Source organism: Gekko japonicus, unplaced genomic scaffold (assembly GCF_001447785.1).
Source record: "Gekko japonicus isolate JY-2015 unplaced genomic scaffold, Gekko_japonicus_V1.1 scaffold1004, whole genome shotgun sequence".
Taxonomy (NCBI): domain Eukaryota; kingdom Metazoa; phylum Chordata; class Lepidosauria; order Squamata; family Gekkonidae; genus Gekko; species Gekko japonicus.
In genome coordinates, this window is record NW_015161430.1 from 145,296 (window position 1) to 161,468 (window position 16,173).

At 44.3% G+C, this 16,173-nt stretch overlaps 1 protein-coding gene across 1 annotated transcript in view; it reads right to left on the bottom strand.

The window, feature by feature from the left end:
- Window positions 1-13,061: 13,061 nt before the first annotated feature.
- FBXO32 (F-box protein 32) overlaps window positions 13,062-16,173 on the bottom strand; it is a 41,484-nt gene continuing 38,372 nt past the window's right edge. Inside the window, exons 8-9 of the mRNA XM_015428963.1 lie at window positions 15,108-15,251; window positions 13,062-14,320 (exon numbers count right to left, since the gene is read on the bottom strand). Of these exons, the coding sequence (XP_015284449.1) occupies window positions 14,231-14,320; window positions 15,108-15,251 (234 nt within the window). The 3' untranslated portion in view covers window positions 13,062-14,230. The remainder of the gene's footprint in view (window positions 14,321-15,107; window positions 15,252-16,173) is intronic.

A 16,173-nucleotide genomic window follows, 5' to 3' on the forward strand; every position in this document is an offset into this window, starting at 1 on the left:
TCAGCCCCACCTGCCTCACAGGGTGTCTGTTGTGGGGAGGTGAAGGGAAAGGAGTTTGTAAGCCCCTCTGAGACTCCTGAGTGAAGGGTGGGGTATAAATCCCTTCCTTCCTTCCTTCCTTCCTTCCTTCCTTCCTTCCATCCATCCTTCCATTTTTCCATAATCCTGAGGCATTTTTCAGGTTTGTAGAAAAATGTGTCTTGTCTGTCCACAGCTCCAGCTCTGGATTAGTTTAGTTTATTATTGCGGTCTTGAGACCAACTTACAGAGTAAACATAAAACAGTCATAATATACAAAATACAAATCTGAATTTAAGAACTTTTAAAATGCACAGAACTCAGCAACTGAACATGTAATTTCTGTATTCTTATCTGATAGGAGCCAGTGAAGCCTTGCTTTGTTTGTATTAATGTGACCAGGTGTCCTATCAACGAATGGGGTAATAATTTTAAAACGAGCCTCCCTGTAAAATGGGCAGCTGAAGAACATATGCTCTACTGATTCGACCTCTCTTGAGGGGCATGGGCATAGCCTTTCAGAGTAGGGGGTATTATTGTACCTGCCTTGAGCAACCACAGATGGAAGGGCAGAACATCTAGCTAGGGCAAATGCCCTTCTAGAATTCTTTCCCTCCACTGCAGCTCTGGATTTAAGTATCCACAGATTTGGCCAGTTTGAGAATTAGGTATATTGATTCCCTACCTAATTCCCAAAGGGAATTGATTCCCTAATCTATTGAAAACAGGTGTATAGTGTACCAGTAGGGTATTTTCCCCATTTTTACGGCTATTCAAATACATTTTCTTGACTTTGGTAATAGTCTTTATTCCCTTGATAATAGCATGCAGAGTGTGCTCACCTTTATATTTAGGTTTAACATTACCACAATCTCTTCCATCCTGTTTTGATTTCCTGACAGTTCCATGCTATAGACAATTATTTATGCTGGCCAGATTGAATGCTATTCCGTCAGGGGAGCTATCGGGACACACTTAAATAAGGTGCCTTATTCTGAGTGATGGTGCCAATGTGGTTCTGGCCAATCAGCATTGTCTATTCAACTGTGATTTGCTTAACAATGCAAGAGATAGTTGGATAAAACCCTCTATCAAGGACTCTAGGTGTGAACTGGATAATTTGTGGTTTCTTTTAGCAGGGGTGGATTTTAATATTGCCTTGGCAGTTGCCAAGTTCTTTTCTCAGTCAATTAAGATTAAATTTCCTTCCCTGTGGGTAAAGGAGCCTGCAGGTAATCCATCCATGAACAGCCTTAAGGCTGTTCGAGTCCCACTGCGGCCGGGATGAGCTCCCGGCCCCTGTCCTAGCTCCCGCCTACCCAGCGGTTCGAAAGCTTTGCAAGTAGATAAATGGGTACCTGCCTTAGGTGCAGGGGGGCACCCGCCTTCTGGTGTTGTGGCTGTGAGGAGGAGTGGAGCAGTGGTGCCGGCGGCGGCAACGACAGCAACAGCGGCGGAGCGATCCGATGAAAGAACATGGCGGCGATTTAACACAGCCTATGGGAGCTCCCCCGGAAGGAGCCGTGGCGGAGCCCGCCGAGACAGGATTCCACCATAAGGAAGCTGCAGAAGGAAAAAAGAAACACACACGCCGGCAGGGTGCCTGGTAGGCACTCACCTCCTATCTATATACATTGTATGTGGCCCTAGTTAGGAAATGTAAAATGCTTGTAAACCGCTCAGAGCCTCCGGGTTTGAGCGGTATAGAAATTGAAAGTATAAATAAATAAAAAGAAATAACAAGGATTTGGGCTCTTAGGGTGTAGTTTTAGCTCTGACCAGCAGAGGGAGATGTTAGCCTCTTGAAACGTCCCTAACAAAATGTGAGCCCAGTAACACCTTTAAGACCCACAAAATTTTATTCAAGGTATAAGCTTTTGTGTGCATTCTCACTTCTTCAGATACAATGAAATAGAAGTTAGCAGTCTATACATATAGGTAGAAGGTGAGCAACAACAACAGAAACTTCCTGTTCATCATTGATCTTCTGTGCAGTCTCGTGTGAGGACTGTGCACACATGAGCAAGCCTGCCATTGGATAGGTCTTTACAGATAGAAGCCTCCAGGGGGCGCTCAATGAACAATAGTTACAGGTAAGTACAACTTTATTTTCATACACTTCAAGCTGTAAAAAGAGGATATAGTAGTTACAGTGCCAGACTAGGATCTGGGTCACCCAGTTTCCAGTCCCCACTCATGCCATAGGAGCTTGCTGGGTGGCATTGGGCCAGTCACACACTCAGCCTAACTCGCAGAGTTGTTGTGAGGATAAAATGGAGAAGAGCACAAAGATGTAAACTGCCTTGGGTTTCCATTGGGAAGAAAGTTCTGGTATAAATGAAACGAGTCATTTCGTAGAAAAAGAGCTAGGGGAACTCATTAGCATAACATTAGCATATGCCACACCCCCTGACATCAGGGGCCTGGCGGTGGACCTGCAAGGCCAGCGGGAGTGCGTGGAAGCCCCGCCAAGGCCCTCCCTGGCCCCAGGCAGGCAGGGGTGGGGAGAGGCGGGGAGGAAGCAACTTACCCTCCTTCTTCTCCTGCCTCCTCCTGGCTGAATGAGAGCTGGAAGCGGGGCGGCCAGAAGCAGGGGACGGGGCTTCGTCATGTGCCCCGCCTCCCTGCACCTCACCCGGGGGAACTGCGTTCCCCCGCGTTCCCCCCCGAAATGACCTCTGGAAGTAAATAAATTATTGTGCTGGTTACCAGTTTAGATGGCCTTTTAAAAGGACTAAAAAAATAATGGAGGGTAGTTTTATCAACTGCTTACCTGGAATGGCTAAAAAGAGCTTCCATGTTCAGAGGCAGTATACCTCTCTGAATAACCGTTAGTGGGATGGGGGGGCTATTGCTTTCATATATAGCCACTGTGGGAAACAGGATGCGGGACTACATGGACCCATTGTCAAATCCAGCAAGGCTTTTTTTTTTTTGTAAATTTTTGCTCTGTACCACAATGAACTTATATCATCCATGATACAATTGTATTGGATTTCCTTTTGTAAATTCTATATGAATATATATACATATATTTAAACCTTGAGGACCATTCTAGCTCCACCTAATAATTTTGAATAGCTCCATTTAAGAAGATGCTTTGACTTCTGTTGCATTCAGTGGTTTGATCATAGGATGGAAGAGGGCTTTCTGGCTTTATAACTGTGAGAAGAGAGCCAATTTTTCTGTTCTGGGACCTCTCTTTAATCATGAGAGGGCTAATGCTGTGTTCTGCCACTAGGTGTCACCATTTGCAAACAGTCTCATGTCAGGAGACCATATCTGTATTGTCCTTTAGGTATATTTTTTCTTTCCTCCTCTGATTTGCAACCAGCATAACTAGAGCTGCCAGCACCCTGGACAAAAAAGCATCCGGCTTCTTTAATGGAAGTTTAATGGGATGTTATCTGCCTCCATGCCATGAAAAGTTTCAACTGGTCATTTCCACACATTAAGCCTCCGTTAAGGAGGTTGTGTTTTTCTTTTCCTCCAGATTGCTGTCAATCCTAGGTTTGAGAAGGGAAATCTACTTAAGTAGGGTTACCCTATTCTGAAAAGCAAAAAAGAGGACATGTTCCCTGACTGACTACATCAAACAAGTGATGATTGTGACAAATCTCATTTTAAATATCTTAACTATTTAAGCCATGATAATTGCTACTAAGGAGCTGCGGTGGCTCAAGTGGTTAAGACGCTGAACTGCAGGCTGGGGAAGGTCAGTAGTTCAGCAGTTCGAGACCCGGGTGCCGCATGACGGAGTAAGCTCCCATCTCTAGTTCCAGCTCCTGCCAACCTAGCAGTTCGAAAGCAAGAAATTGCAAGTAGATAAATAGGTACCACTTCGGTGGGAAGGTAACAGCATTCCGTGCGCCTCGGTGTTTAGTCATGCTGGCCACATGACCACGGAAACGTCTTCAGACAGCGCTGGCTCTTCGGCTTTGAAACGGAGATGAGCATCGCAACCCTAGAGTCGGATTCGACTGGCTTTCGAGCAAGGGAAGCTTTACTTTTACCTTTTTAATTGCGACTAACTAGGAATATTCCCGTGGGTAGCCGTGTTGGCCTGAAGCAGCAGAACAAAAGTTGAGTCTTGTGGAACCTTTAAGACCAACAAAGTTTTATTCAAGATACTTCTTCCTGACCTTCCAACTCCAAAAGAGAACATTTTCATCAGTTTGTTTAAAAAGAGCCCGAAAGAGGATAGACACCAAAAACGGAGGACATCTGGTAACCCTAAGTAAAGCCACAAACATAATCATATTCAAAGGAAAGCTAACATTCAGCTATATAAAGTATTATTACTGTCACTAAATAACATTACCAACCAACCATTATCCTTTTTCCTTCTTATTTGAACTGGAATCAACAGGATTCAGGCCATGTGAAAATATTACCCTTTAATATATTTGGATCTTTCGATTACCAGAAAATGATAAAAATAGAACTTTCCCAGTGGGACGAAAGGAAGGACGTAACAGAAACATTTGTGCACACAGATGTGAATTCTCTCCGTGTTTTGTAAAAGTGCTTTATTTTATCCATAACTGAATTTACTCTAGAGCAATATCATTGCCTTCAGTAAGACATATGTGACATGAACAGGCTGAAGGGTGCAGTGCTTTTGGTTCTGAGTTTTTTTGTGGTGGTGGTGCGGGAGTATTTTCTGCCATTTCAAAATACAAATCTGAAGTGAACTCTGCTTTTCCCAAGCAATCACGTACTCAGCAAAACAAGTTTTTAGCATCTCCATTTATTCTGCAATGCCAGACATTTCCTGTTCTTCCTTTAGTGCCCCCCCCCAAACTGTCTAGACACCCCTCTAGACTGCTATTAACTGAGCTGTGTTCCACCACTGGATTAAAAATAGAGGGTTCCCTAAGTATGAGGACTTTAGGGAAGGAAAGAAAGATTGCATGTTGTCGTCAAGCCCCAGGAGTAAGCTTTAAAAATATATATATTTATTGCTAGGCACATTTAATTCACATGGCAAGGAATTTGAGGAAGTCTGATATTTTAACAGAGCAGTGTAGCAAAATGTGCCTGTTTTATATTGGCCCAAATAAACCATCTATTTGCATTGAAGGCCCCCGTAAGAGAGCCAGTTTGGTGTAGTGGTTAAGTGCGCGGACTCTAATCTGGGAGAGCCGGGTTTGATTCCCCCACTCCTCCACTTGCACCTGGCTGGATGACCTTGGGCAAGCCATAGTTCTGTTAAGAGCTGTCCTTGAAAAAGAGCAGTTTCTGTCAAGAGCTCTCTCAGCCCCACCTACCTCACAGGGTGTCTGTTGTGGGGAGGGGAGGGGAAGGGAAAGGAGTGTGTAAGCCACTCTGAGAACTTTTGGGTAGTGAAGGGCAGGGTATAAATCCAATCTCTTCTTCTAAAATCCTTCATGTTCTTTCATCAGCAGATTTCTCAGAATCATGGAATTACAGTGTACTTACAGGCATATTTAACATTTAGCTTACTGAAACGATGATCCTCCTATGTAATTTTTGTACCGTTTAAAGTGTCATGTCAAGATTTACAATTATGCCGTGATCGCTCCAGTTCTGTTTTTAGGTTTCGGATTGGTTCTGCAACCCTAATCCAATCCTACTGTATTGTTTATTGAATACCCCATTCCTGTGAACTGTTATCGACTGTGTAATCGTCCTTGAGTCCAAGTGAGAGAGACAGCCTGTCAGTGACGTCAATAAAAATAAATAAAACAAGAATGTTTGTACTTCAACATTTACAGCAATTCGATTCCTGCTTACAAGTCAGGGCTTCCCCCAAAGAATCATGGGAAATGTCGTTTGGCCAGGGAGTCAAGCATTCTGCTAAGAGAGAGCCTATCCCCCCCCCCCAATAACTACATCTCCAGGGTTCCTCAGAAAAAGGGAAAGACTAATACACGACTTCAAGTCTGTGCTGTTGATGTGCAGCACATTTATACCCTTGGCAGCTTGATCTGCTGATTTTGCCAGGATGCCTCAATACCCGTCAATTCCCAGCATAACTCAGTACCCATCGATTCTCAGATGAACTGTCTTGGTTCGGAGAACAAATGTTGCTCGTGGTCCTGGTAGTGGGAAGAGAGCTATCAGTCAGTGGTGTCTCTGTGAAGACCAGCTCACAAAAAATACATATGAAGCTGTTCATAGAAGGAAGACTAATGGCCCATCAACCGTATCACCATAAGGCCTCCCAGAAACTCAAACAGAGGTAGGCCTCTCCCAGCACCTATTACCCAAGTTCTGCTAATTGACAATGCCAAGGACTGGGTCCTTCAGCATCCAACGTATGTGCTCCACCACAGAGGTATGTGGAATCATCCCAAATCCTGGGACATAAAAGTTACCCAAAATCAGGCACCATTAAGCCAGATGACTGAACCCACTGAAGCAATGGGAGACACCAGTGTTCATAATATCTGAACATTTTATTTATAATTCAGTGTCAAAAAACAGTTTACAAAAAAAACCCAAAACAATATATCACTGCTTGTACCAAACAGCTGAAAAAGTTAAAGGGCTGAACATGCAAGAAAAAGACTGTGCAAAATGTATATGGAAGGATTTTCAACCACACAATAAGAGGTTTCTTTTTTTTTTTAAACCTCAGAACCATATCATTAAGCTACATCATATTCTTAAAAAACGAACACCAGAATCTCTCTCTCAAAAAAAACATAAGCGTTCTCTTTATACAGATATAGGCAGGTATATATTAGTGCTGCTAACAAAGTTCTAAAAAGAAATGCCTGTGACTTTATTACAAAGAAACGTTTTGTTCTGGAGCTGGCCTGTTGGCATTATGTAATGCAAAATATGACAGAGACCCTTTCCCCCCCGTCAGAGACTGCATTTGAGTGGGGAAAAGGGCATAACCAGCTCTAGGGCAAAACGGATGCCTCTCCTTTCCACTCCAGTTCCTGCACAGCACACACCTCACAATTTGAGCGGAATGATTCTTATTTTCGCAGGGCCATTCTAGAGAACCATATCCATCCTCGAACACAAATGAAGCTGCCTTATACTGGATCAGACCCTTGGTTCATCAGTATTGTCTACTCAGACTGGCACGGCTCTCCAGGGTCTCAGGGAGAGGTCTTTCACATCACCCGCTGCCCAGCCCTTTTAGCCGGAGATGCTGGGGATTGAACCTGGGGCATTCACCCAACTGTCGTTTCAAGGAGCTCCACGGAATACATACAACTGCAATGTCCTCAAGCTCAGCTACTTTGGAGTAGTCCTACCGAGAACAAGACTGCTGTTCGGGAGCAAAAAGACATGTAAGATGTCTCAGTGCCACATATGGTATCGTCAGCAAAGGCACAAATCCCTGATCCCAATTGTCGAAAGCAAAGATAATTTGAAAACAGGATGGGAGTGCCTCAGTGGTTCATCTGCTCTGCTACAGTAAGTATGGATCGCAACAGAGAGGACAGGAGTACCAGCAAAGCATTATGGGACATCTAAGCGAGAAGTGGAACCCAACAGCTATGGCTGTTAGGAAGACAGAACTATCTTAGCAGCTCCCATTAAAGACCTTTGGGGAATAAGGCCGAAGACAGGGGTCCTCAACACAGTGCCTTTGGGTGCCATCACACCTGGCGATACCTTTCCTGGCCTCCATCCAGTGTTTTCAGGAGGTTTGTGGGGCCAGGTGGAGCTTTTGACCAGCAAGGCTTCTGACTGACCAGTGGAGACTTTATTGACTGTGCAGATTTTTTTACAATGTTGCTTTGGCAGCAGCTGTCACCACAGCACAAGGACCTTCACTATGTCACTGAAGGTAAGCTGTGGCAGCCATTTTGCGGCAGACTCTGCCTCCTTTGGCGGCCATTTGGTGGCTGTGTCAAGCATTCCAAAGGCGCCCACAGGCTCAAAAAGGTTGGGGACCCCCTAGCCTGAGACAAACTGTTCTACTTGAACCTCCCAGGCAATAGAATTATTTGGATGAGTGCCCTCATCAAGGAGAATACTGTCTTCAGTAGCCTTTTCCCCACACTGTTATTTTGGTGATAAGCTCCCGGATCTGCGACATTACTAAATGGAAATTGTGAAAAAGGATGAAATCCAACATTAACTCATGTTCCTCTAAAGACACAGATAAAGTCCTAGACATGGGTTGCCAACCTCCAAATGGCACCTGGAGATCTCCCGCTATTACAAATTGATCTCTATCTGGCCAAGATCAGTTCCCCTGGAGAGAATGCCTGCTTTGGAGGGTGGACTCTATGGCATTATACCCTGCCTTCCCAAACCCCACCCTCCTCAGGTCCCCACCCCCAAAATCTCCCAAGTATTTTCCATCCCAGAGATGGCAACCCTATCCTAAACACAGTGCAACAGGCTTGTTTTCCAGAGATTGCATAATTGGGCAGGAGGGGAGAGAATGAGTCTTTTAGTAAAAAGGGGGGCGGGGGAGCCTTTTGAACTGTATAAAAAGCCAGAATCGAAGCCTGCTTTTCCTTTGCATTGCACATGCCATTGACTGGCACAACTCCAGAACCCTGAATCTCATAAACAGCCAATCTCACCCACAAAAGGAGCACGACCTACGAGAGTCATAAAGGCATCACATTTACAGCAAGCCATTGTTTTTGCCAACAGGGCAGCCAGCAAAAAAGAAGAATTAAAGCCCACCCACCCCTCTCTGTTTTGGAAAGTCTCTGGGCTTTGAAGACAAGCCATGAAAACAGGTTGCTGAGACGTCTCTCCCCACACTACCCTCTCTCGTGTAGTGAATGGAAGATTTCAAGCCTCAAGAACATTCTGTCAGATTTAGTAAATACTTTTACTGCGCATGGAATGTCCCTGGACTATTTCAAACCAGGACTGGTCTACACATGCATCGCTTCAGGTTGCCAATGTGTGTGGGGGTTGTGGGTAGGTGCCATTTTTATAATAAACGCTCCACCACATAGAAATTCCCCCTCCCCAATTTAAAACCTGAAAGGCTCCAGCCAAAATCTCCTTCCTATGCCTGCTATGCTGGTTTCCTTCTTGCACAGAGCTTTTTTTTACACAAGGGAGCATCCAAAAAAAATGTGATTTCCCCCTCCCCCCCATCCAAAGTGGTGCAGCCCCCTCCACCATCTCAGAACTCTACCACCTCATTACTACCACACCACCTCAGTGTAGAGCACGTGTTGGCAAGGCCTGTGCTACCTTGTACCAGTAATTTTGGTAGACAGAAGCAGCTAACTATACTCTTTAAGAGTCCTGTTGTGCAAAATCTGTTGCAGTTGTGCAGTAGCAACAACCTACAAATCGCACTCCCCAGCACGTTTATCAGCATCTGACCTTCTTTCATAGAGATCAAGGGCTCACGTGGATCCCCAACAGTTGAGATTTCTCTTGGACATCGATTTGATCTTTCCAAGATTTTAACCACCCACTCGATGTGGTCAAATGCGTGGCAAAAAGTCACCTCCCGTGACGCGTACTCAAAGAGACGTGTCTTTACAATTTAGCTCCTCATTCAAAAGCTGAAAAGCATTCAAAATCTTCCTATATACATACAGCACAGACCTTTATTTACTTTGCATAGGAATCACGTCTGTGGAATAATAAGTGTTTCTAGCATAGAGAACTCACACATTTTATAAAATCAAAATAATAGAAAGCCATAGTACAGACCAGCAATATTCACTAGGAACTTGTTTGCCAAGGGCTGGTTTGTATGCAGGAAATGATTAACGGGGGTCACAAGAAGAACAAGATGTGTGATCACCGTTACAGATCGATTGGTTTTACACTTAGTGTAATACACTGAAAGGAGGATTTTAAAAATGTCTCTCTTCACAAAAAGCATGTATACAGTTGCATGCTCTCCCCCCCCCCCTCACACAAGTAATGGCCCAATTGCCAAAAGCCACCTTTCCCTTACATCCATCCCCTTTGCTACCATTATAAACAGCACAGGCTTCTTAGCCCAGTACCTACAGCTCAAACATACCCAATTCATACCACTTTTACTGTCCGTTTTGTTCAAAGAACCCTGGGAGTTCGGTTGCCAAGAAAAATGTCCTGTCCCTTTAACAAAGGTGCAATGTGGTGAGATATGCAGTTGAAGCTTTTCGTGGCACGTACGTCAATCACAGCAGGTGGTAACTGGTGGTGGTGGAAAGCACTGTCAAGTTGCGGCCAACTTCTGGTGACCCGTAGGGTTTTCGAGGCAAGAGATGAACATCGGCAGCTTGCCACTGCTTGCCTCTGGACTTCCGATCCAAGTACTAATCGGGGCCGCCCCATTTAGCTTCTGAAATTGGGCTAGCCTGGGCCATTCAGGTCAAAGCCACCTGGCAAATCCTATCCCATTCTGCCTCCTATTAAAGGGACAGGACATTTTTTTTACTCAGCATCTGGAAACCCTACCTTGGAGCGGGACTCTGGTGACCATACTGAGAAGTCTCCATTAGATTAGAGGTCTTCTAGCCATCTCCCTTCCAGAATGGCTGCCAGGATTCACCAGACTGAGGGAATCACTTAACCCAGTTTTAATCTTAATGTGTGGACACGCGTGGCCGCTAGGCACAGTTGCCCTCCTCCCTTTCTCGCCACACACTTTTCAAGTACTGATGCAGGGCGCTTTGTAGTGGTGAAAATAGTTTCCCCAGAATTCCCGTCAGATAGAACCCACGGAATCAGTCTTCTTTCACAGTGCTGAAACCAATAATAATCCACAACAAGCAACCTTCCACACACCCTGACATAGTAAAAAGCATGTCATAAAGGTTTTTTTTTTCATATTGTATCGTGGGGGCATTTTGTGTTTTCCACAAAAGCATATCCTCAAGTCAGTTCCTAATTCACAGTTAACAACTATAAATGTATAAATAAGGAGACCCCCCCTTTTTTCAGCGCAGAGGGTCCTGCTACTTGACCTTGGCTCTTAGCACAACCATTTAAACCGCGCTGCTTCCCCTTACTGTATTATTTAACTGTGTAATCGAATAAAACTTCAGTGCATCACATGTTAAGAAAGTTAACATGTTTTGTCGTTCCACTGAATTACAGCACGGTAAGAAAATCTCTTCCCGCTAGTAAACAAGCCCTTTTCTCTTGACATGATAGTTTTTCAAAAGCAGGTATTCTTTTTTTAGCCGGAGGGAGCAGACGAACATTTGATCCCTCTGCCTGCCCTTTGAAGTGGTGCAGTCTAGCAAGAGATGCATCACATGAGCCTGTAGCTGATGTCTTTGGCTTCACTGGGTTTGACATAGCACAGCCCACAAAATACATTTTCTTCAGCCAGCCATCAGAACAAGCATGCTAAGGTCCCCTTTAACGACGTATCTCTAGAAGCTTAGTGTTTTTCACTTCCTGGTGCCTTTTGACAGCAGATATACTTATGCACTTAGCAGTGGGCTGCCCAACGCCTGCGTCCAACTAGACATATGGGAGCACCCAAAGAGAAGGCGTAATGTGACAGCAGCCCAACCTTTTTACTTGGTTCATGAGGCCTACTCTGGCCTTTCGTTGAGGCCACTGGGAGATGAAAGACGAGCCTCGTGCTATGCTAATGTGTGTGGCCTGCAGGGTGTTCAGTATCCTCAAAAGGTACTAACGCCTGGTGAAAACTGCCCATGGACTCACCAAAGGCAATATCCAGTACCATTTGTCTATGACATTCAGCTTAGACTCAGCTGCCAACGCTGAACAGAATGGTGGAGATCAATCCATATGGCTTTGATGAGCTCACAGCCCAATTCCATTACAGTTTTTCCACTGGTTCTGCAAGAGATGTCCAGTATAGTGGATATGGCTTTTCTTTGGAATGCAGAAAGAGGGGTGAAGATCTTTCTATCCTATTCCTGTTCACAGGGAACAGCAACCACCCTACTATCGCTAACGCGCGCTTACATGGGTTGCCTGAACAGATTTATTTTGCGTCACTGCGTGGTATCTTCACTTGCAAGAAGAATAATCAAAAACAACAAAAGCAGCAAAAACAATGTCTTGTAGAATATTTAACAATAATTAACTCAAATATTCCTTTCTGATACCTTGAATCTCTCTCTCTTCAAATACTAGCTTTCCAAATTTGTCCTTTACAAGGCACCCGGACTTTACATACATTATTTTGAAACAATGAGAAAGAAAACAAATCTTTATCATTCTGTTTCTTCCCCAGTTCCCCCAAAAAGGGGGATCTCTTCCTTGAGGACAATAATCAGATTCTGGAGTTAAAACCTGGGTGGTCCTCAGGATGTAAATATAGGGAACAGCACTTAGATATAATACAACACACTGGAGTAAATCTCAGGTGTAAATTCAGATTAGTTCCATGGAAACCCAAACATTCTAAATTTATACTGGTATGACGTCAAACTATATTCCTTCCTCCAGTTCTAGTTACATATATGTAAATATTTTCAGGGGCAAAAGTAAATCAGGATGGAGACATTGTTGTTGTTGTTGTTTTTTGGTAGCCTTTCATGCTGATAAATGTTTCTGTGAATGAATTGTGACCGCCCTTGCCAATTCCTTGCAGTCCCCAGGGCGTGTCCTGATAATAACATAATGAGTTACGGCAGGAGTGGGCTTCCTCATTCACTTCAGTGCACACAAAGCTCTGCATTCCATTAAAGTGAATGAAGGCCATACCAGATTTCATGACTGGGTGGTCACGACCCATCTGCCTCTGAAGTAAGATTCAAAATGCCTACATTGTTATTATTGACAAACGGGTGAAGACCAACTTTCACCTCCCACGGCAACCTGGCCTTGCAGTCTGCACAACAGTTACACTTCTCAACGACAAATTGAATGCTGATTCGGTCATGTCCATCCCCTGTGCTTCAGGTAGGCTGCCTGGAAACTGCATGTACAGTTTAGTCCCCTGTCTGGAGGGGGGGGGAACGGCTTTGGGGATGGCAAGGAGGAAGGAAAGGTGGGTTCGTCATGTCAAAGGGTGCTAGCCAATAGGCAGTGACTTGCAGGTGGGTCACCCCAACAAGTTCCACTGCACTGAAAACCTGCACAGCCATGAAGACAGCTTCAGGAGGGTGGCCATGTTGGTCGGCAGTGGACGAGCTGGATTCGAGTCCAGTAGCACCTTAGGGACAACAAGAACTTTTTTGGGGGGGGGGTTAAAAGCTTTTTTGAGAGCCAAAGCTATAAATACATGACAAATGGAGCTTTGGCTCAAAAGCTTACCCCCCCACCCCCCAAATCATGCTGATCCGTATGGTACTACTGGACTTGAATCTAGCTCTGTATAACTATGCCTTTTCAATAATTCATATCAGGGGGAAAATCCCCAATCTGTTGGGAGAAAAAAAGAGACAAAACTGCCTCTGCCACTCCCAATGTGCTATGTTGGAATGCACCCCCAACATCCCTCTACTTGATCTGAGAAAGTCTAGAACAGTACCAGCAACTGGGCGTGATGGGCCACACTGCTGCACAGAGGACCGATGGGGCATCAAAGTCTCCGTCATAAACTCTCCTTTTCATCTGACATTTTTACCAACCCATCAAAGGAAGGACCTAGCAAAAACTTACCAGCTTTCCTAGAACTCGACTATTCAAAAACGGCCAAGAAGCAAGCAGACTAAATGAGAAATCAAACATTAACCCGAAGAAGTACGGTTACTGTCACCAAGAACTTTTTTCCCTTTAAGTCTCTGCATAAAATACAAGCGCTTCACATTGCATATTAGATTGGAAAGCTTTTCAGAGGTAGAAAATGGCGTGGTGTGTACATTTTGTGTGGATTCTTTAAAAAAAAAAAGGATAAAGGGATGTATCCTTCCCATCGTATATGTCATTCTAAAAATATTTTCGGTATAAATATCTACAGTAAACAAAACCCAGATTGGAGAGTAGTTCAAAAGTTCTAGCCTAACCACACTGTTTTCCTTTTCTGTGCTCTGAAACCAAAGAGATATTTCAAATGGATAGACAGCACATTCCATCTGAATCCCTTAAACAGAATTCAGTCTCTCCCCTGTACCTTCCACTCTAGATTCTTACAAAGCGACGTTATTTACAGAGCAATGTCTTTCCGCACATCCGTTCAACTAGCAGAAGGCCATGTTCTTGAAGAGTCTGATGCCACCTGAATGACAACTCCTTTTGCCTCCTAAAAAAATCTCATCAATGCGGGAGTCCCCAAACTGCGCTATTTACACACTATATACAGGCTGAGCAGGTCTTCTCAGCAGTACGAAGTGTCCCTTCAAGATATCGAGAGAGAAGAGTGAAATTCCTGCGGAGTTCAAAATCTGAACAAGTTGATGAAGTCCTGGGGCGAAAGAGAAACGGAGCAACTCTCTGGGTTGTTAGCTGTACATGGATGATCAGTGCCCTAAAAAGGAGAAACAATTTACAAATCGTTACTCAATCAGCAGCGTCTCTTTAGATAGTTTACAGTGCAATTCTGAACGGCATTGCACTCTTCTGAGTCCACTGAAGTTAACGGGCTAAGGAGGACAGAACTCTGCTTGGGATGAATGCAGCCACTGACTTCTCAAAGTGGATCATGTCGTAAGAAATGCTGCAGTGAATGGTAGTGGAGGGAAAGCAGCATGGTATAGTCCAATCCCATCAGATCTCGGAAGATACACAGGGGTGGGTGGGCCCTGGTTAGTAGTTGGAAGGCAGACCACCAGGGAAAGCTCTCCAGAAGGAAACAGCAAACCCCCTCACCTGCCTTGAAAGCCCCTTGCTGAGGTTGCCATAAGTCAGCTATGAATTGACGGCATTTTACACGCGCACAGTGAATGGTGGGCAAAATCAAACTGAAAGTCTGTGGCCTAGTTCTACACTCAAATAACATACCCACTGTGTGTCTGCAAATGGCTGTCAAGTTGCAGTCAATTTCTGGTGACCCACCCAGCATTTTAAGGGCAAGAGATGAAGACAAGTGGTTTGCCATTGCCTGCCTCTGCATAGCAACCCTAGACTTCTTTCATGGTCTCCCATCCAAGTACTAACTACGGCCAACCCAGCCTAGCTAGCTTCCATGATCCGACGAGGTTGGGCGAGCCTAGCCTAAGCTATCCAGGTCAGGACACACACATCCTCTATCCCGAGGTAAAAATTTAACAGCTATCAGGTATGCATTTCATTCGGTTTGGGCGCTGATCGCCTACCTTCCAGGAGAGGATGTGGCAGTGTTTGCAGAGCTGCAGAGTATCTCCATATTGCTCCTTCCTTGGGTAGCATCTCACAAGCTTGAAGTACATCTTCTTCCAATCCAAATGTCCTTTGTCTGACAAGATCAACCGTTTGCGAATCTGAAACGTAAAATGAATAAATAAATAAATTGCAGAACAGTAGGCCTGGGTTCAAGGGTTGGTTATAGTACAACCGATAACACCCTGAAACACGATCCACCAAATCCAGGCTATCAGAGAGACAAATATATGCCAAATCAATGTTTAAAAATCATACGTACGTATGTGTTTTGTTATTTTAAATTGTTTTTATACTATGTATTACGAAGATTTGTTTTGATATTTTTGATTGGGTGGAAAGCTGGCACAGAAATAAACAGAAAACGGGGTACCAACAGAAGACATGAATAACAAGCAGCTGCTATGAATATTCCAGAGGAATAGATGAATTTGTTCTGTCACCACAAAAATGAACAGAAATTGTGTGGTATCTTAAATGTTAACTTTTTAAAATTTTAGTATAAACTTGCATGGACTAGCACCTAGAACAAAGATGTGTTAGGCTTTAAGGTGCCACAAGACTCCTGTGTGTTACGGATAAAGATGCCTGCAGGACGTTGGTGTAAATGTAAGACAACTCAAATTGTACAGAGCGACTGAACCACCAAACGTTGCACAACTAGCAGGCAAGAGCTGTAACTGGTATCCAAAGAAAGGGACCATACGCACAAAAGAAAAACAACACATCAAGATGGAGCTGTACATTGAGCAGTGTGTACATTTTTACTGAAATTGTAGTAAGTTGCTGAAGAGACAAGCCACTTCTTAAACCAAATGGAAGCTTGTCTCTTCAGCCGTAGGAACTCAGAACATGTTCCTTCTTTTCTTTAATGCCACAGGGTATAAAGATGTTGAAAATCGACGTATAACTGGACTCTTGACTCCATGGAATATCTTCAGGGATCCACAGTTTGGGCCCAAGAGACTGAAAACGAGTTTGGGATGGAACGAAACAAGATCCTAGGAGCCACGTTTCCAGTGC